The sequence below is a fragment of the Crocodylus siamensis genome, chromosome 5 (genome assembly GCF_052110815.1).
Source record: "Crocodylus siamensis isolate JL-2025a chromosome 5, ASM5211081v1, whole genome shotgun sequence".
Lineage (NCBI taxonomy): Eukaryota > Metazoa > Chordata > Crocodylia > Crocodylidae > Crocodylus > Crocodylus siamensis.
In genome coordinates, this window is record NC_143399.1 from 27779997 (window position 1) to 27800183 (window position 20187).

The 20187-nt window shown below is 42.1% G+C and overlaps 1 protein-coding gene across 1 annotated transcript in view; it reads right to left on the reverse strand.

Moving 5' to 3' along the window:
* The window catches only part of LOC149863635 (vitellogenin-2-like), a 34711-nt gene extending 14777 nt beyond the window's left edge, over positions 1-19934 (reverse strand). Inside the window, exons 1-22 of the mRNA XM_090048510.1 lie at positions 19895-19934; positions 18818-18838; positions 18496-18647; positions 17596-17847; positions 17253-17414; positions 16923-17071; positions 14667-14817; positions 14424-14581; positions 14171-14336; positions 13530-13655; positions 10868-11086; positions 10018-10235; positions 9812-9909; positions 7948-8072; positions 7069-7170; positions 6769-6888; positions 6488-6677; positions 6114-6207; positions 4280-4465; positions 2389-2550; positions 891-1039; positions 634-809 (exon numbers count right to left, since the gene is read on the reverse strand). Of these exons, the coding sequence (XP_089904636.1) occupies positions 634-809; positions 891-1039; positions 2389-2550; positions 4280-4465; positions 6114-6207; positions 6488-6677; positions 6769-6888; positions 7069-7170; positions 7948-8072; positions 9812-9909; positions 10018-10235; positions 10868-11086; positions 13530-13655; positions 14171-14336; positions 14424-14581; positions 14667-14817; positions 16923-17071; positions 17253-17414; positions 17596-17847; positions 18496-18647; positions 18818-18838; positions 19895-19934 (3216 nt within the window). The remainder of the gene's footprint in view (positions 1-633; positions 810-890; positions 1040-2388; positions 2551-4279; positions 4466-6113; positions 6208-6487; positions 6678-6768; positions 6889-7068; positions 7171-7947; positions 8073-9811; positions 9910-10017; positions 10236-10867; positions 11087-13529; positions 13656-14170; positions 14337-14423; positions 14582-14666; positions 14818-16922; positions 17072-17252; positions 17415-17595; positions 17848-18495; positions 18648-18817; positions 18839-19894) is intronic.
* Positions 19935-20187: the final 253 nt, after the last annotated feature.

Below are 20187 nucleotides of genomic sequence, written 5' to 3' on the forward strand. Positions count from 1 at the left end.
AGGATTACCCCATTTTCTCTGGCATTAGCACCATTATGGAGGAAGTTTCTGGCTACATTGACTATACTATTCCTGTATGCCACTGGAGCTGCCAGCTATTTGAAAGACACCACATATTTTTTTAAGAAACTGGGCTCCTTTGACAAGTTTCCAGTTAACACTATATTATCTACCATAGATGCCATGTCTCTGTACAACCAACATCCCCTATGAGAACAGATTACAAGCTATAAAGAACATTATCCCCAGTGATGACACTGCTTCTATTTCCACCATATTCTCCCACTTTATCCTCTCACACAACTATTTCAGACTCCCTATACCTATAAATGAATGACACTGCAGTGGGAAACACAGGGCACTGAAATATCTAGCTATGCCCCTACTGAATAGTTCTGGATTCTATTAGACTTTTAACTCTTCTTTCCTTTTGTTTTATTTGAACAAACTCAGACTGTCTGAGATCATCTTTTCAGGAAATACTATTAGAAAATAAACATACTGTAGTTCCAACTAAATCAAATAGCACTTTCAGCAGACTTTCTATCTCATTCTTTTAGACTGTATTTATTAGGCTGAATGGGAGATTTTTTTTACCCAATTATGTTGCATTTCATGCCAAAGTTAACTTACCTTGAATATATTTTCAATTCCTAGGAACATCTTCAGTTTAGCTTGAACCTCATCATCTAGAGATGAGTCATCTTCCTCCTCGGATTTTGGCATTACCAGCCAGATCACTTTGGAAGCTGCTCTGGATCCTGCCTGAATCTCCAGCTGTATTTTGTCAACAACAGCATCTGTATAGACTACACACCAAGTACATGCATTAGGGGATATCCAGCTGCACCAAGAAGAATAAACAAAAAACTACATGCTTTGTTCTGTACCTGGTTTCAAAATTAATTTGACTTCACGGTCTCCAACTAGATTGTGCAGATACGTATTTCTTAAGAAAGTGGAATCCTGTGATTTTATATTAAGACAGGCTTGGCAATCCAAAGCAGGTAATTTGCCACAAAAGACTTGTGTATGATATCTTCTTCCTATACTGGAGGAAGGCTCCTCTTCAGAACCACGGGAGTATTTCTTGACTATTATATCAGAAGCATATCTTTGCTGTATTAGGAAGAAACATGGCAGATAAAACATTTTACAAGTAATGGGTAAAATCTGAACATCTCTTCTCAGTACCAACTGATGCTGAGGTCACTGGGGGATTTTCCTGAGTAAGGAAGTACAAAGAGAAAAAACATTCAATGATGCCCTTCTGGAGTTCCCACAACATTATTCTGTAAGAGAGGTTATTTCCCTGCTTCCTCCCACCCACACCCACAAAACAGGCAGCCATCATACAGGAGTCTTCATAAATATGTGGGTTATGTGTGTAGGAGGAATCTATGCCTGTCTATCAGTTTAGATCCAGCAGAAGTCCTTCTTGTTTCCATTAGATTTCTACTGCCTTCACTCCTAAGCCAGCAGCTGACCTAGAGCTTTACCTTAAAAGAAAATCCCAAGTATACAGGGCACGCTATGAAAAGAACCTATGGTTATATTGTATTATGCACAGGGCTAGGGAAGAAAAATAAACATCCTATCTTCAACATTCCCTTCTTTTGCCTGCAAACCACAGTTTCCATATGTCTGATACCTCTGGAAAGCCTGTCTGTGGAGTACTGGGAAGAGAAAGAGAGAGGTGTCTATCCTATGGATCCACTGCTTTTCCACCACTGTAAAGAAAGAGCCAGTTCTTGCATTCATAACAAGTGCAAGTTGATTCTAAGAATTGAATTAAGTTATCCTGTAGCTGTTTAAATTTAACATCTACATCTTCCCCAGACTTCAGTTACAGTTGTGGATATTCAGCACTTTGGAAAATCAGGTTCTTATCTATCTAGCACATACAAGGTGCATTTACATGAGACGTTTAGTGGCAGAGTAGACTAATTAGCTCGATAGTAAATGTTACATGTCTACACATGTGCCCTTAAGAGGCTGGAGTAAACTAACTCTGAAACAAGATAGTACTTGTTTCTACTAACAATACTAATAATTCTACAAGTATTATTTAGACACTGCCCCAGCTGGCTGGGATATGAGGGTACTTCAGTGTAGAGATGCCTGTCAGCTAGCCCAGCACTGGAGTACCCTCATGCCCCAGCCAGCCCCTCTGCAGCACGTTGAGTTGGTAGGGAGCAGCCCCCAGCTTGCAGGTTGACTCCTGGGGCCCCCTAGTAGCCAGAGATGCTCTGACCCAGCTCAATGTGCTGGGGTCCCAGGTACACATTCAAACGTTATGCCTGGGAGCAATAAACTCCAGAGCACTGAGCCCTGGAATTTATTGCTTCACATTAATTGCACGTGTAGATGTGCCCACAAAGTAAAAACTGAGAAGTGTTATTTACCTTCACAGCAGTGTCTCTTGACACACTTTCTGCTGACTTGAAGTGCTGCTCTGAGATATCTGGCCCGATTTTGTCTGGTAGAACAGAGGATAGCTTAGGTGAATCTACCTCTTGGATGTTTCTTGACATAGCATAAACTTTAGTCCTGCAAGAACAGATGTAATATATGATTTATAAATGGCATAACCACTCAACCACTTTATTCTGGTTTTGCTCACTCTTGCTGTGTTTAGTCCTGAAGTGATATAGGTCATGCTGGTTGGAAGAAGAAAGTAATTGAGGAAATAAAAGGAAATAAAACTCTTGCTGGTGGAGTCCCTCTGTCCTTTTCAAAAGATGTTCAAGATCTTAGGCCATATGGGGACTCCTTTCTACTGTCAGGTTTCCACATGGGGGATGCTTTATTTCTTTGTGGAACCTTGCCTTCCCTCTTTGGGGCCCTTGCCACATCCAGACTGTGTAAGCATAATGAATTATATTTAGCGCTGCCCTTGAACTCTATTCAGAAGTTTACTTGCTAAGTGAAAAGCATGTAACACCTTTTGTTCTGTGGGCTACATGGGTTTCCTATCTACTTCTAGTTAAATATAAGGTGTTAGTTATCCAGGTCTCCTATCTACTTCTAGTTAAATATAAAGTGTTAGTTATCCTCAGTACTGCTGTATGTGGTTGGGATCTGGCTATTTTAGAGGTCACTTCTTTTCCCTAGGCCCCAGCAAAACTCCTGAGATAAACTGATATACATTGAGGATAACCCTTCACTGTTGACTCCAGAATTAGTAGCAGGTCATTTTCAGCCTATGCTTTCAACTGTGGAACTTCTCTCCAATGGCCCATCACAGCAGAACTTCATTTCCCTGCTGAGTGCAGCTCAGGACACACTTTTGATCAAGAATTATGCAACAATGGAAACTACTCCATGAGTTACTCTGCAGTTAGCCACCCAAAATACATTGGACCACCTCTTTCATCCCTAACAGAAGTAAATCGCTCATTGAACTCACTATCTTAGCATGGACCTCAGGATCCTGGCCATTAAATGATGGAGAAACAAAACTCACCAGTAGAATGTGCTATACAAAATCCGTACTAAGCATGGTGCACAAAAAAATATTATGCTTTACGTAATGGTCATAATTCAGCAAAGTCCTTGGAAACAGCTGTATTTTTTTCATTTTATAACAGGAAATTCACAGTCACTAGTACAGAAGTGTTCAAAGGAAACAAACAAAATATAACTGCACTAACTAGCTCCATCTCCTGGTTTTCACAAGGGGGATGCTTTATTTCTCTCTGAAAGGCTGGGGTAACCTTGCCTTCCCTCTTTGGGGCCCTTGCCACATCCAGACTGTGTAAGCATAACAAATTATATTTAGAGCTGCTTTTGAACTCTAGTCAGAAGTTTACTTGCTAAGTGAAAAGCACGTAACACCTTTTGTTCTATGGGCTACGTGGGTTTCCTATCTACAAATATAAGGTGCTAGTTATCCAGGTTTCCTATCTACTTCTAGTTAAATATGAAGTGTTAGTTATCCTCGGTACTGCCTTATGTGGTTGGGATCTGGCTATTTTAGAGGTCACCTCTTTTCCCTAGGCCCCAGAAAAAACTCCTGAGATAAACTGATATGTATTGAGGGGATAATCCTTCACTGTTGACTCCAGACTTAGTGGCAGGTCATTTTCAGTCTGTGGTTTCAACTGTGGACCTTCTTCTCAACTTTCTTATTCACAAAAAAAATATTAAGCTTTATGTAATGGTCATAATTCAGCAAAGTCTTTGAAAACAGCAGTATATTTTTCATATTATAATAGGAAAGTCACAGTCACTAGTACAGAAGTGTTCAAAGGAAACGCACAAAATATAACTGCTGTACCTTGCGCTAACTAGCTCCATCTCCTGGTGACATGGATTGGTTTCAAGCTTAAAATTTTTACTTTTCAAGTTTAATCTGGTATCAAATTTCAGTGGGATATTGGCAAGGAACTCAGCATGAAATTCAAGCCCACTCTGAAAGTATTGTGTATTGATGCCCATCATTGCCATAGTGTGTGTATATACTCTGAAAGAGAGTGGAAACACAAACATGCATGATTAGATAAATGAACATATATCTACCCAGCAATCACACTTTGAAATTCAGAATTCCCTTTAAATAAAAGATGTTCCCAGAGATCAGAGGTTGCTTTTACTTTGTAGATTATAGTAGGCTCTCAGCAGTTTAATGGTGTTATGGTATAGTATTTGCTTGACCAAAGTTTAGCTAAGAAAAGAAGAGGCAAAGGAGATAATGAAACCAGAGGATGTCACAAGGTGTGAATTGTTTTAGAAAATTCAAGAAACATTAAAAAAAAGGGCTAATAGGCACCTTGAGTACAATTAATGGTTTGATGTTGGACAAGCTGATTTGAGACTAAACATAGTTCAGATATGGAAAAAAAATAAACATACGCATATGAATTAGAGTAAAACCTATTAGAAATGTTTGTATTTTTTAACCTAATTTAGTACATTTTTTTTATATTGAGCCAGGCAACAGAGTATAAAAATCTGGGCTCATCTCAGAATGTTTGTTTTTTAGCCTTGAACTATGATTCTTGCTGAATAGCCCATCTACAGACGAGCTAAGGCAAGCACTCTTTTAAAACTGAATTTGAAACCTAGATGAAAAGTCTTTTCCCCCAAACAAGCTGACCACCTGTTAGAAGGTTGTTTGTTTGTTCTTTTTTAAATTTAGGAGTTAGAGAAATTAATTCTAAATTTACTCAATGTTACTGATTTCTTTAAATAAATATGTAGTTTATATATATATAATTATATACGATATATAATTTGCTTGATTTGCATTATCTGTGCTGGTTGGTCATTTATATCTAACTGTATTCTATTAAATTTGCTATTAAAATATATCTACATTATGTTTGTGTTGATTTCATTTTGGTGTGACTGGCTCTTCAAACCTTTATGGTTCTCAGAATATATCTGAGGGTCAACAGCTTTGACAAGCAATATTGATCTAGCCATCTGTGCATGGATAAAGAGATATCCATGTGTTAGATGTTAGATTCATGTGACAAGTTGCAGAGCCATAGATGTACTGGAGGGTCATGTGATAAATAAATTTAACACAGACCTTTGATCTCCTAACTTGCCCTCTGCATCACAGATCCATCATCCCAGGACTGAAAACTACTGAAACAGCTTCAAAAAGCTGCCAATCTTGTTAAAAAATAAAAATAAATTTAGCCTGCTCTGGAAAAAAAATTCTTCTTTCTTCCTTCCAAAGTGACCGTGGCCCAAGACCCATTATGACCAGATTCAGTTCTGCACTACTAAAAGTATTTATGTACAACAATGACATGACTTTAATGTACAGTATCTGGTGCCCTTCAGGGACAAAACAGAAGTTTAACTGGAAATAAGAGAATCCCAGCTTCTGAGTGTGGATTCAGCGTACACTGCTAGCCTTACAAGTTTCTGAGGTAACACCCTTAAAATGTCATTTTGAGGTATGGAAATGCTAGTCTATAACTATTTTACAGATGTTCTGTATGGGTCTCTGCAGCTGGATTTGCAATGATAAAGTTCACCAGTGGTGCAGGTCCACAAAGGTGGTGAGGTAGAGATGCACCTTATAGACAGGTCCACAAAACATAATCCCAGTAAAATATTTCTCTCTCAATGTATATAAATATACCAGTTATTTTTACCTTGGATTGATGTTAGTTTGAAGTTGAATATTGGCTTCAAATAACTGTGAAGGTTTAAAATTGCCAGATAAAGGAGGGGACATCTTTACATCAACTACAAAAGACAGAAAAAGAATTGTACTATTAGTAAAGAACAAATTTACTGTTCTTGAAACTGAATTACATGGATATATGCAGGACAGGATTTGTCCCCAGCTAATTAATTCTCTGAAGCTGTTAAATATTATCATCATATTGTAGAGTGAACCTGAGACAGGTAAGCTGGATAACTTGCCAAAACTGCAGAGGGATCTAATTTTAGAATGGGGATTTGACGTTAGGAATTCCTAGCGAGGTTTGGGTGAAAACATTAAATGACACCTTTCAAAACTCACCATCAGCTGTAGCATGTACCAGGCCAGTGCTGTATAAACTATATTCCAGGGGCAGGCCAACACAGGTAGGCATAATATAACGAAGTTCTCCTGTCGGTATTGGCAGTGCCCATTGTCCTTCAATACCCCTTTGGATTTGATTAATTATTTTCTTCAACAATTCATGCCTGTCTGATGGGTTAATCAGAGTCTATAAAGGAACAAAGATCCAGGTAGGTACATGGAGGGAAATGAAATTCTGGAGCAGCTGCCAAAATAGATAAATAAGGGAAAATCAATACCTTCAGAGTCTGTTGGATGAACTTTGTGTCCACATCACCATATACAATCTCATAGCCAAATATTTTTAAATAGGCTGATACCACTGGGTTTTCAGGAGGCAATTCCTTCCATCCTGGAAGCTAGGAAAAAAAGCTGCTTAATACACTGTATTGTATGAACAAATTTGGATCCAGCCTTGAGGATGTGACCACATATGAGTTCCCATTTCAGTGATGCTACAACAGGAATTTTGTCTGGGTAAGGCTGTAGGTGCTGTGTGTAACATATTTCAAACTGAGGAAAAGAATAAGCACACTTACACTTTTCCCCAGCTCCTTCAGATATGTGTGTGTGGCATATTTATCAAAGGGAATGCTGTGCTCCCTGATAATATCAGTTAGGCCTTGTGACTGGAGAGCCACCTACATGAAACAAACAGAATTAGACAGGAATGAATCCAACACAGTAATCTATAGAGAGCAAAGGAATTTCATGTATCTAGTAATACACTTAATTTAAAGAATATAGGTAAATGTTTAAGGTGACCTTTAAAAAAGGGTACGTCTACATTGCAGTCATGCTTGCAAAAATAACAGCCGGCTAGTTTTAAGTTAGCTTGCACAGGCACGCCTAGCAATATAGTCACAGCAGTGTGGAACTCAATGTGAACTGCAAAACGTGCCTGGGAAGCTGAGTGGCTTGCCTGCTCCGAGCTCCAGTTCAGGAACTAGCTAATTTAAATGCCTAGACTTGCTGGAATTAGAGCAGAAGTGCAGACGTGCACTATTACTATTGTTTAGAAATGTATCCCACCCTATCGAGAAATGGTTCAGGGCAGCTTAAAATCAAAAACAAACAATCCGTAAGATAAAAAACAACAATAGACTCCCCAAAACTTTAAAACTCCACCCTGTATATTATCCAACTCCAGATCAGAGATGGGGAGAGATCTTCAATTAACATTTTTTTCTTTTGGTTGCAATTTATTCTACATGAAATACCTTCATATCACTTTTTGTCAGAGTCTATAGGCCATGAAGGCTGTAAAGGCCAAAGACAAGTGAAATAATAACCATCCCCAAACTTTCACCTCTGCATCTTCTCCCACCCAGGGCTAGGGTTAAGTGGTAGCATTAAATCCCAAAGACTGAAGTGTGTTATGTTTCTATAGCTCTGACTGTTAATTTTGTCATATTTACCTCTACAATATCCACTGCAGAATTTGCATAGTACCCTCTCAGTTTCATAATTATATCAGATGGGAACAGAGACCTTGCACTGTTCATTAGATACACCCTTCCAATTGCACCAGCCCTGTATTGCGCTATAACAGAATGAAAAATGCAGTAAAGGTTTAGTTTGCATTGTAGTATCCATTGGTATTTTGAATCCATGAGGATATATTTGCATGCTGTGATGAATCATGTAAATGTCTCAGCATTTGTTTTCATACATTGCCAACTCTGTCTATGGAAAGTCCCACAAAGAGAAGCATGACTCCATAGGCAATACAACCGTGTTCTAGCCAGGGTGAGAGGTCAGAGGAATACTGGGTCTCTGCAAAAATACCTCAGCCCACAGCAGATGTCCAGAAATCTACAGAACTCATCCCAGAGCTAGGGATATCAACTCCTTAGGAAGTCCAAGTTCTCTTTCCCTCCTTCCCCCCAATTCAAGTGTGAATAGATTCCAGGTGAAATTGGTCCCATGCTTCAGGGTTGTTGGTTGTAGCAGTATTGGCCTAAGGACATAGGCAGACAAGGTTCTTTGGGTGAATGTGATATTTTTTATTAGACCAACTAAATAGTTGGAAAAATTGTTTTTTGCAAGCTTTCAGGCACAAATACCAGAAGACTTTACCTATGCCTGGAGAAGATTGTTTGTGCCTGAAAGCTTGCAAAGAACTATTTTTCCAACTATTTAGTTCAGAGGCAGGTAAAATATGGCCCAGGGCTGGGGCTGGAAGCAATGCAGAGCCCTTGCCCGGGGGGTGGCAGCAGTGCAGAGCTTGGCTGGGCAGCGTGTGGGTGTGAGGGGGGCAAGGAGCGCAGCCCTGCTGGGCTGTATGTTCCCCTCACACTCCCTGCACTTCTGGGGCACTGGAGCAGGCTGGGGCTGGGAAAGCATCCAGCTCCAGCACCTGGGGCTTCTCTCTTGTGCCCCATGAGTGCAAGGAGCACCAGGGAAACAAATGGCCCACCATGGGGGGAGTGTGGGAGGGGTCCCCACACCCCTCCCTAACACCCACAAGCCCCCCCCACACACACACACAGACGTACGCAGATACACGCACCTCAGCCGCCGTGTTGCTTGTGTTGACTGCAGGAGATGACAGCATGTTCCAGAGCCACACCCCCACACCCCACAAACACCACGCAACTTCCCAACATACCCTATGCACCTCCACACACAGCCACACCCTCTAACAAACTTCCCATATGCAACCGCACAGACACCATCATAAACCCCCACCATACACCCCCATACACTCCCACCTTACATACACCCCCACCAAAGACACACACAACCACACACCCCAACACAATATAAAAAAACTAAGAATTTATTTGTGAGTTATTATGCAATCATCTCTACATACACTACTGAAACACAAATCATGACAAAAAAATTTTTGTGATAAAATTGAAATATGTTGTAGTAGGTGTTCAACTTTTAGTGTATGATTTGGTTTTCTGGTTCTAATATGGCAACTCGCCCATCCTGAAAGGAGTATTTCCAGGGGGCAAGGGAAGGGACTTCTGGTGGCAAAGGTAAGGGGTGGGACTTCTGGTCTCAAAATGATGGCCAGGGGGCGGGGCACCTGTCAAGGGGTGGGGCTACTCATGCAGCCCTCAGCATGTCACCAGAACTTGTTAAGCGGCCTTCCACCTGAAATACTTGCCTGCCCCGATTTAGTTGGTCTAATAAAAGATACCACATTTACCCAAAGAACCTCGTCTGCAAGGTGAAATCTGTGGCATTGCATGGCTTTTCTATGGAATTTTCCAAAAACCTGATGTCAAACAAAGTAGTTGAACAGTGTATTTTGCAATTTTTACTCACAGTAATAACCACCAACATGAATAACTTTGCTATAACGATAGTTCAGCCTGTCAACTTTGGGGTCCAGTAGTTTAATGGCAATGTTGCAAGCAGAAGATCTAAGTAAAACAGATAACAATGGATTAAGCCCTAGTAACTACATTAGTAGAAAACTGTCATAGAAATCACCTCTTAAAAATGAAAGTTTTACTTCTCTCTCTGCTTACAGATTGTAGAGCTGCGGGATCCTGCCTTGTGCCAAAACCTTCATGTGGGAATATGTGAAACTGGCCACCTGTAAACTGCTCTCTTTCAGGAGAGAATTGGCAATAACTGTTACCAAAGGAAGGGCAGGCTTTGTTTCAAAGATGATAACACAAGCCACCATTCGGACATTAGGAGACAGTGAATGGTCCACAAAGATTTGGAGAAGGATTTCACGTACCTGAAAGAAGAAAACATATTTTTATGAGTGTTTTGTAACTCTGAGGGGTAAATTCTCCCTACAGAACCTGTGTAATTTTCAGTGATAAGTTTCTCTCTCTCTCTCTTTCACACACACATACACACACGCACGCATGCATGCACAATTGAGAATAAGGGGTGAATTTCTTTTCGGTGCAGGAGCTGGTACACAAAGATAAAAAGTATTACTGAGGCATAATAAACAGCTGTGAAAGAAACTGCTGTTATTAGTGGTGCTGGTCTTATGACCTTCAGGCTAGCCAAATTCCCAGTGAAGTCAGGAATGCGCTGCCTGTGATTGGGGAAAGAACAGTGATTTGTGCTTCCCCACCCACCCACCTCTCATTGTTACCTGTGGGACTTGTGCATTGAATAACTCTGTTACAGCTGTCATACATAAGGGATAAAAGCAGAGAGAGTATGTATCATATCCTGGATTGTTGACATTAATAAAAGGTCATTACTATCATGTTACATGAAACAGGATTATTTTTCTTATGCAGCTTATAATGCTCATCTAGAAATCTAAGGAGAAGAAGGCCCTATGCTCTATTACTTTTTAAGTGAAATTCTGAAGTCTTTGTTTAAAGAATAAATAAACATTTCAGTTACTTTTGCAGCATTTTTCCTAGCTATTTTCCTCAAGGACAACACAGCATCAACGTGAATTCTGCTGGGAAAGGCAGCTGCACCAGGTGAAAATGTTGGCAGGAATTTCAGGATGCGCTTGATGCTGGCTGGTTCTCCTGCATTACCAATGGCTTTCAAAGCCAATGCCATGTCTTCTTCCTGGCCAGTGATGGCAGCCTCAGCTGCAAGGTCATGCAGAGGCTAAAAACAAAGTACAGTTCATAGCTCTGTTATTTCAAATGCATACATATTGCTTTTCTTACCCATAGTGAATAAAAACAACCTTTGCCACAAGACTTTGCTCTCTTCTTGAAGTTGAACCTTTCAAACTTTTCCTCCCAGTTCCTCTTTATTGAAGTCTCAACCATAGGAAGAGCAAACAGAACTCACTGGCTTAGAATATTTGAATAATTTTGAACTATAATTTGACCTGAGCCCTGAGACGATTCCAGAAGAGGGTGCCTTTATCTGTGGCAAGTTGGAGACTGACAGGACTCCCTTGCAGGTCCCCATCAGAGTCCAACCACCATGACAGACTGTGGCCCATTCCATTCCAACAGGGTTGCTGAATGTTTACTGCTTTCCAGTGGAACTTAATCCACCAGGTTTGCTACTATAACAAGGACAGATTATTTTTTGTAGTGGCTTTGTTTTGTTTACCATTTTGTGCCAGTTTTCAAGGTATAAACCTATATTCTAAAGTAGGGGTGGGCAAAATATGGTCCGCAGGCCACATCTGGCCCATGAGGCCATTCTATCCAGCCCGTGGGGCCCCTAAAAATTTTTGAAAATTAATAGTGATCTGTCCTTGGTTCCTGTCAAAAATGACGGAAACCAGGGGCAATAGGACCCAGGGGAAGCCTAGCAGGCTAGGCCCTGCCCTCCACCCAGAAGGCCCAGCAGGGGCTTCTGGCCTGGGACCACATGGCTTCTCCAGTACGGGAGTCTCAGGTAAGGGGGGAGAGGGGGGAGGAGGACCCCGGACAGGGAAGGAGCCTGGAGAAAAGCAGCCCCTCATTCACCCTGTGGCCAGCATTCCCTGCTGCAGCAGCTTGCAGCCCATGTGGGGATGTCCTGAGCAGGCACAGGCAGCCCCAGGAAGGCTGCAAGTGGCTACAGTGCAGGACACTGGCTACGGGGTGGGTGAGGGGCCCCTTCTCCTCGCGCTCAGCACCAGCTTGTAACCTGCCCCTGCTGAGAGCCTGGGCCCCGCGCTGGCTCCAGGCTTGCCCGTCGGGCTGTGCATGATGGCAGCAACTGCAGTCTCCCCCATTGCCATGCTGGGCAGTGTTTGCTGCTGCTGCTCGCCCTGAGCTTGCACGATGGGCATCCCAGAGGCGGCAGTGGCAAACACTGCCCAGCGCAGCAAGCAGGGGACCACAGCTGCTGCCTCTGCGGCGCAGCCCCGACAGCCAAGCCCGGAGCTGGCGTGGGGCCCAGGCTGGCAGCAGGGGTGGGTTACAAGAAAGTGCTGAGTGTGGGGAAAAGTGACTCCTTGCCTGCCCCATGGCCAGCACCCTGCACTGCAGCCTCTCGCAGCCCATGTGAGACTGCCTGTGCCTGCTCAGGACAGCCCCATTCAGGCTGCAAGTGGCTGCAGCAAGGAGTGCTGGCCACGGGGCAGGGGAGGGGCCACTTTTCCCTGCGCTCTGCACCAGCTCCTTCCCTGCCAGTGAGCGCAGGGTCAGGGCTGCACGCTACCCCCCGCCTGTACCGCGGGGCTGGGAGGCACTGGGAGTGAGTGGGAGCATGGGACCCACACCTGTGTTCCAGGGCCAGTGCCAGCAGGGCCCAGAGCAGGGTAGCAGGAGTGCAGGGTCCCAGCCAGCAGGGGCTCTATGGGGCCAGGCCAGCTCCCCCCTCTCCCTGCTGGTGCACCCCAGCCCGGCTCCGCAGACCCCTGCCAGCCTGCACCCCACTCTGGGCCCCACTGGTGCTGGCTCTGGACATTGGTCCCAAGACATTGGGACATTGGTCCAAGATGGTGACCAGGGGGTGGGGCACCGGTCAAGGGGCAAGGTACCGGTCAAGGGGCAGGGCTACCTGTACAGCCCTTGACAGCTTGCCAAAACTGGTTAAGTGGCCCTCTGTCCAAAATAATTGCCCGCCCCATTCTAAAGTCAAATAACCTCTGTAATTTATGGTCAAAAGATCAGGTCTCTTTCATCAGAGGGCAAAGACCAAAAAGAACTTGGTAGGAATGTGCAGACATGAAGCTTTTTTTATACTTCATAATTTTGGAAACCAGGATTTGTGAAATGTGTACAGCTTCATTTATACTGGTGTGGAGGAGTAAAGGGACTTCTAGGAACAACACTAAAGATCATGTATCACAGAACTCACATTCTAATCCTACAGTTTGCCACATGCAGCTTTCATTTCAATTCCTTTACAGATTCTGTTCTCCCTAGGTATTCTTACTACTTGTTCTCACACTTCTGACCTGTAAAAGAATAGAACTGTCAAGGTCCTTAATTCTGCTTCTAATTTTGTGTTTGCAGCTGACCACAACTACAAATATTGACATGTTAACATCTGTTTATTTGATTTACGCATAATCTTGTGGGAATAACAGAGGGAATTCTGTTTGTTTTTTTGTTTTTAATTCCTACACATTCTAGAAAATGAAATGAAAATCACTCACCTGAAGAATTTCAATGGGGCAAGATGAAGACACAGAACAGTATCTGTTTACCAGGGAACCATATGCCAGATAAGCAAGTTTGCGGAGCAAGGGAGCGCTCTGAAACTGAGGCAAGGTCAGTAGTCTCTGTACAAGTAAAAAGCAACATACCTTAACATTGGTATCATGAGATCTAGTATTTAATTGAACATTTACCTTGCCCTTAACAGTTAAACAAAGCTAGCCTGGATTTTCCCCTCTATTTTCAATAGTTCAGACATAAAACCAGTGTGCAGAATTATCAATTAGAACTTTAATCTTTATAATCTATATTGGAGCTGGTCTTAATTTTTCAAATGTATCTTCTGAAAGAATAAATTGATGAAAATGTTGGAGGCCTCCTTGGGGGGTTTTATTGGGGGGGTGGGGGCAGGTTGTTTGTTTTTTGACTGTCTATAACCACATATCAAAGCTGTTGGAATTTTTCATCAAAAATTCAACATTTCCCTTTTTACCCAGCTCTTTAAGGAGGAAAAGTATCACTTCAGGAGGGAATACATAATATCCATTTATAATTATGTATGTTCACAAATGAAAGTAGTCTGGAGGCTTCTAAGTAAAATAATTACAAAATGAGGAATATTACTGTGTAATGTACTCACTGCTGCCGCTTTTAATGTGTTATTATCTGTCTCAGTTAAATGGAATGAGAAGGTGAGAATCAGAACTGATTCCAGGTAATTAACTTCCTCATTATACATTTTTTGTATAAGGAAATTGAATGTATCAGTTGTTCCTGCTGTACAAATTGCACTCCAGAACCAATGCCTGTAAACAAGAAAAGACATCCATTACCTTCATTTTCAGTATTTCTTTGATCAGAAATACTGGTTGAGAGTAACATAGTTCAGTTACTTGTACTGAGGTTTAGATGCAAATTGATTCCAAAGAAACTCAATGTTTCCAGGGGTTGCTACACGAAAAAGCTGAATAAGTTCTAAAAATTTGGCTGAAGCTTCTCTGTTCAATCCTTGTTGAATATGCTGAATTAATTGTTGTAGTGCTTCTGCTATCTATTACAAAAAAGAGAAAGCAGAGGGATTTCTAAAGTATTTTTTTAATGTTTGAAAGAGCCTAAAAAAATTAAGCTTTTTATACCTGTGACTCTGGATTTTTAATCTTTATGAGGTGAATTGGCATTTGGATAAGCTCTTTTGCAAAACGGTAAAAAAGATTTCCATGGTTTTCCAGTTGAATTTCTGATGTGCTCTCCCGGTTGATCCGCATCTCAATCAAGGTAAATTCTTGTCTGCAGGAAAAAGACTGAGAGTCTATTAAATGTTTCACTAGGCTGCTTCATTCTGTGAGATGTTAATGTGAGGCATATTAAAGATCATTAGTGAATGTTTATTTTGAATACTCACAAATCACTCTACACTGGTCATTTACATAAGCCAGTGATATTATGGGAATCTTAATTTAATGACCACATGGGCTTTTCCCTCCTATGAAGACATGCCTATGGAGATCCTGGAGAAGGTTTTCATAAGCGAGGAACCCTGAGTTTCCCCACTTATAGAGAGGTACCCAAGATTCCCTCGGGGGGCATTTCTGTAAGCAGGGAAAGCCGGGCAGGTGGCCCAGGGGCTTGAGGAGCCCAACCCTACTACAGGAATTCCAGAGGTGCACAGGATTGGGTCCTAGACCCCCCAGAAGCACCTGCCTGGGGCACATGAAGAGTGTGGCAAGCAAACAGACATTTGCCACAATAAAGTGAAACTATTTAACAGTATCTTTTGTTGCACCATTAATGTGGTGCAACAAAGGGTAGGGACATCTATTTGCTCACCATTTGTGTTGCCATAATAATTTTTATGGAGGCATAAATGCAATATCAGGTGATGTCTGCTTCTACCCTTAAGCAACAACCTACTGTATTTTCTCACATATAACTTGACTTAAATATAACATGCAACCTATTTTTGGATGGCCCCAAGAAGGAAAAAAGATCTTACCTTGGAGTACAGGTAAGTACCTGAAGTCTGGGGCCATGTGTTGGGGTTGGGGGAGTAAAGCCATGCCCCAGGGTCCAGTCTGGCACATCAGCACTGTGGCTGCACAGCAGAGTCTGACCTGGTATTAAGCTCTGGTCTTGGTGTGCCAAGGCCAACCCAGAATGTGGCTCTGGAGCAAGTGCACAGGGTTGAACCTAGGATGATGCATCTGGGTCTATGTGCTGGGTTGGACCTAGTACCTTGGGCACAGACCAACCCCATGCACTGGTCTGATCTGGCATGCCAGCACTGGGACAGTGCAGCAGGGCCCAATCCAACTTCCTGGCATGGGGGCCATGTGGCTGATCCAACCCCACACACTGGCTCCAAATCCAGTGCTATTTGGGACCGCACAATGGCTCTTGAACGTAAGACATGTTGTCCCAAACTTGGTGTGCTGAATCCTATCCTTCATGTGGCTCCAGGAGCCAGCACACAGGGTTGGACCTGGCATGCTAGGCCCAGCATGGTGTGCTAGGTTGGACATGGTGCCCTGACTATGGACCGACCCCACAAGTCAGCCTGATCTAGAATGCAGCTGGGGAGAGGCGTTCTTCACAGGTCTTGAAATCTGGCAGCAAAGGGGTGTGGATGGGCAGACTGTGGCAATGTTAATTGCTGTGGTTCCCAGAGCCATGGTAATTAACGCTGCCTCTGCTCCACCCTTGGCCATCCTCAACTGCCAAATTTCAAGACCCATGGGGAGCCTTTTTCCTTATATATAATGGGCACCCCAAATTTCCCCAACTGGCTGTGGGGAGGGGGAGTGAGGGTTATATGTGAGATGCTATGAAAAGTACCAGATGAAGTAGGTTGTTGTCTATAAAAGCCTCCTTGAACTAATTTTTCTCTAAGATGCCACCCTGTTCTGCCTTCTGCCTGATTTCAGACTAACATGGCTAACCACCTCCATTCATTTAAGATTGTAAGTCATCTTGAAATATTTGTACAAAAGCACCAAGTGCACAATATTAGCTCATAGGAAATATTCGACATGAATATTTTTAGAGTAAAATGTTCAGATTTAAATTTCACAACATTTCTAAACCTACAAAACATCAAACTATATGGAATCAGCGTTAACAATACATATTATCCCCTGGTTGGGAATTAGGTAAAAGTAGAAGACAATGTATAGCAACTTGGTCTTCATTAACTACAAGATATAATCTCTTTCATAGGTAGAAACGTAACTGGCCAGAGCACTTGTCCAAAAGTGAGAAAGCTAGCAAGAGGACCTTTCAGTTGCAGTAAAACAAATTTACTTTGCTTAATTCACAAACCTGGGTGATCACATTTTATGTGAACTCTCCTGGTTATGGTCAATTCAGTTATTTGCAGATGAACTGTTAAGGCTTACCTTGCTTCCACAATAGCAACACCAGAAGGTTCACTGAATGGGGAGATCTGGTACATTTGCTGTGACGTGACTTGTGTGATCAGGAGACCAGCCTCTGCATATTTCATTTTGTAAGTAAATGCAGCAGTTCCTTTTATGTTTCCTGCTTTCTAAAAGTACAAAGAAACTCCCAAAGTGAATAAGAACAGACAACAGTTTAATTCAGATTCATTATGCATGGGTCAAATTCAACACTGGCCTGAGGACAGTGCATCTCTATTTAAATCAATTTGGTTCTGTGTAGTTATGCCAGTGGTGAATTTTGACACATCTTATTTACATCTTTCATACCAGTGGGCAGGTAGGACAAGGACGGACATAAGTCATTCCAATGTTTTTCATCACTTTATCCTGGCAGTTGCTTAGGTCCTTGGTTTTGGACACAACAAATTGGGTATTCTTCCTGTTGTCCTGGATAACATATCTTGTATGGCACGTGCCCTCAATCCCAGCCTATAGATATTGAAACATTAGCATAATTAAATTATTAATCTGAAACCGACTTTCATTACAGCAGAAGTAGGACACAAGCAGGAAAACAGCATGGAAAGTATATATACATTCACATCTTTGTACAATAATAAAGGAAATATATGTTCTCCCAAGACAGTAGAGTTACAATAGAAATACAAACCTCTTGTAAGTCATATACATTCTGTGACTTTTTGATGGTTATTTGCACCATGTTCAAAATACCTCTCACTATGTTAACACATATGACAGGACAGTCTTCTGGGGCATAAATGTTTCCAACCTTTCCCCCACTGTATTCAAATGTAAAAAACTGAGTGAAACATGCTGCAATCATCTGTGAGAGTTTGGAAGATGGCATGAATGAATCTCTGGGCCAGATTCCATTGTATTCCTCCAGCTGTGGAGATCGGACCTAAGAAAAAAGTAGAGAAAAAGCATTTGTTGAGATTGTTATTGATTAAAATATCAAGGGAAGAATGGAGAGAAGGTGTGTAAATGAAGTAGCCCAATCTGTCCTAGGTCACAAAGCTGCTTGCCCAATCATTGCACTAAACTGTCTCCTTTTCTTAGACCTGTACTTGTGCAAGCACAATTTCCAAACACAGCTTCTGTCCACCTTAAGTTCTGACAGAGAATTAAACGAGTAAAGTAATCTCCGTTAGTTGTGTATTGCCTCCTGAATGCTGGAGAGGGTGAAAACTCTGACCATAGCCTAACTGCAGGTCAGGGAAATACCCTTCCTTATTCCCAAATTTTCAATCCATGTCCATAAAAAGCATTCTAGGAAGTACTATCAAAACACCGCTTAAATGTTTCTATAAACAAATTATGGCTGATGGCCACTGTGCTACACAAAAGCACAAGAGCAAAGTAGAGTGGCTTTAACAGTTCTTTGTATATCGTCAGATCAGACCCAAAAAGCAGGTCCGAGGATTTAAATTTTTTTAATACGTATCTAGTCCATGAAACTGATTGGACTGACAAATAAAATGTACTGTTACTAACTAACGTAGCTTATTTGAGTGTCTGCTTTGACTGTCTTCTACACTGTATAATTTACCTTAAGAATGTGGTTATTGCCTGCCAATGTGCTGATCTCTAGCATGCAGCTGAGTCGCAGCCCAGCTCTTGTCAAGCCTTTGTCTGGCAGCCCATGCAGAATGAGGCCTTCATAGCTGTACACATAGGTCTTGTTGCTGCTAAAGCCAGGATCTAGGGAAAAAATAGTAAAAATACCTCCTTATCCTATTTTTTGTGGCACAGCAATCAACACAACAGCAACAAGAGCACAAACCTAACTCAGCCGTCAGAAACATGGGTGAAGTCAGATGCATCTGAAGGCCAAATTAGGTCCAGTGCTTCAGATGGAACAATACACTTACCAGCATCATACTTCTGGCTGCCTGTAGAAGCAAAAACAATGGATAGGTAAGAAACTGAAAACTATTTTAACTTCCAATTAAATGTTACCTATACTTGCGTTATCACAGTAGTGCCTAATGGCTCTCTAATGCTAGGTCTTTTGCATATACCAGTGTTCTCTGCCCGTGCATTCTGCTGACCAAACCCTGAGTGTATCCATGAATGTTACAGAGCTGATGTACAGAGCTGATAGAAGACATATGGAGAATGTCTGAGAATACTTTGTTTGGCTCTCTTCCATGGTTGCTGTCTGCTGCCAGCTTCTGGTGGCAGCAACAGCCTTGTGTAGACAAGGCTTCAGACCATTAAATAGTCTTTGTCCAAAGTTGATTACAATCCAAATAGACACGGGGTGGTGGACATACAAGCAAAGCATTTACAAGAGCAACAAGTGGCATGTTAGTGTTTGGGAGAGAGAGTTATTGCAGTGGAGTCAGCTAAATGGAAACAGAAAGGACAGGGCACTGAGAGGAAGTGGGGAGAATTATAAGAAGGACAGATATGGAATAAGACTGATGTGAAGAGTCTGGGAGAGATGAAAGACAATTTTGAAGCAAAGGAGCAATCAGCACAGGGCACAGAGTCCAGGCAGAACTGCAAGAAGTAGTCTGAAAGGCCCAGGGTCCCTGCTGTTGCTCTTCTGCAGCTACTTCTACTAGAAGAAGTCTTTATTGTCAGCTTTTACCCAGGGCCACAGACCAGGGAGTGGAGGAGAAGTGGAGGTCCAACCACCCCAGTCTTCGTGTGGACATCCCAAGCATGGTTCTGGTCATGGAGAGGGCTGGGGAAAGGAGTGGTCTTACCTGGGCCCATTTCACCCCACACTCCTAGGCAGCAATCTTCACCAGTCCACTACTCCTGCCCGGAGTCTCTTATTTATACATAAACATCCACTAACGCATGTGGCCAGAGCTTTTTGTTCTAAGCCTCAGGAGTTAAGCTCCTTTTCCTATTGAAAATCAATGAGAACTGGATGTCTATTTTCCTAGGCCAACAATGAATATCTCTGGCCAATAATATGGGAAACAGAAACTTACCCACAAGAGTGAAGAGCAATGCCAGTATGATTCCCTTCATGATGAAGATGAATGAAGACCGTAGGGGAACACGCAGCTTTTATAGAAGAATTGGCAACACAGTGATGACTGCTGGAATGAGTTTTGTTGAGTTATCAACTTTTTATCAAGTTACTCAAACTCTGTTTGGTGATAATGCTGATGTTTCAATCTGAAATGAAGGTATTGTTGGCAATTTCCTTTTACAGTTACTCCAGTCTAGCAAAATACATTCACAGAAATACATTTTAAAGGGCTGCCCTTTTTATTGTTTT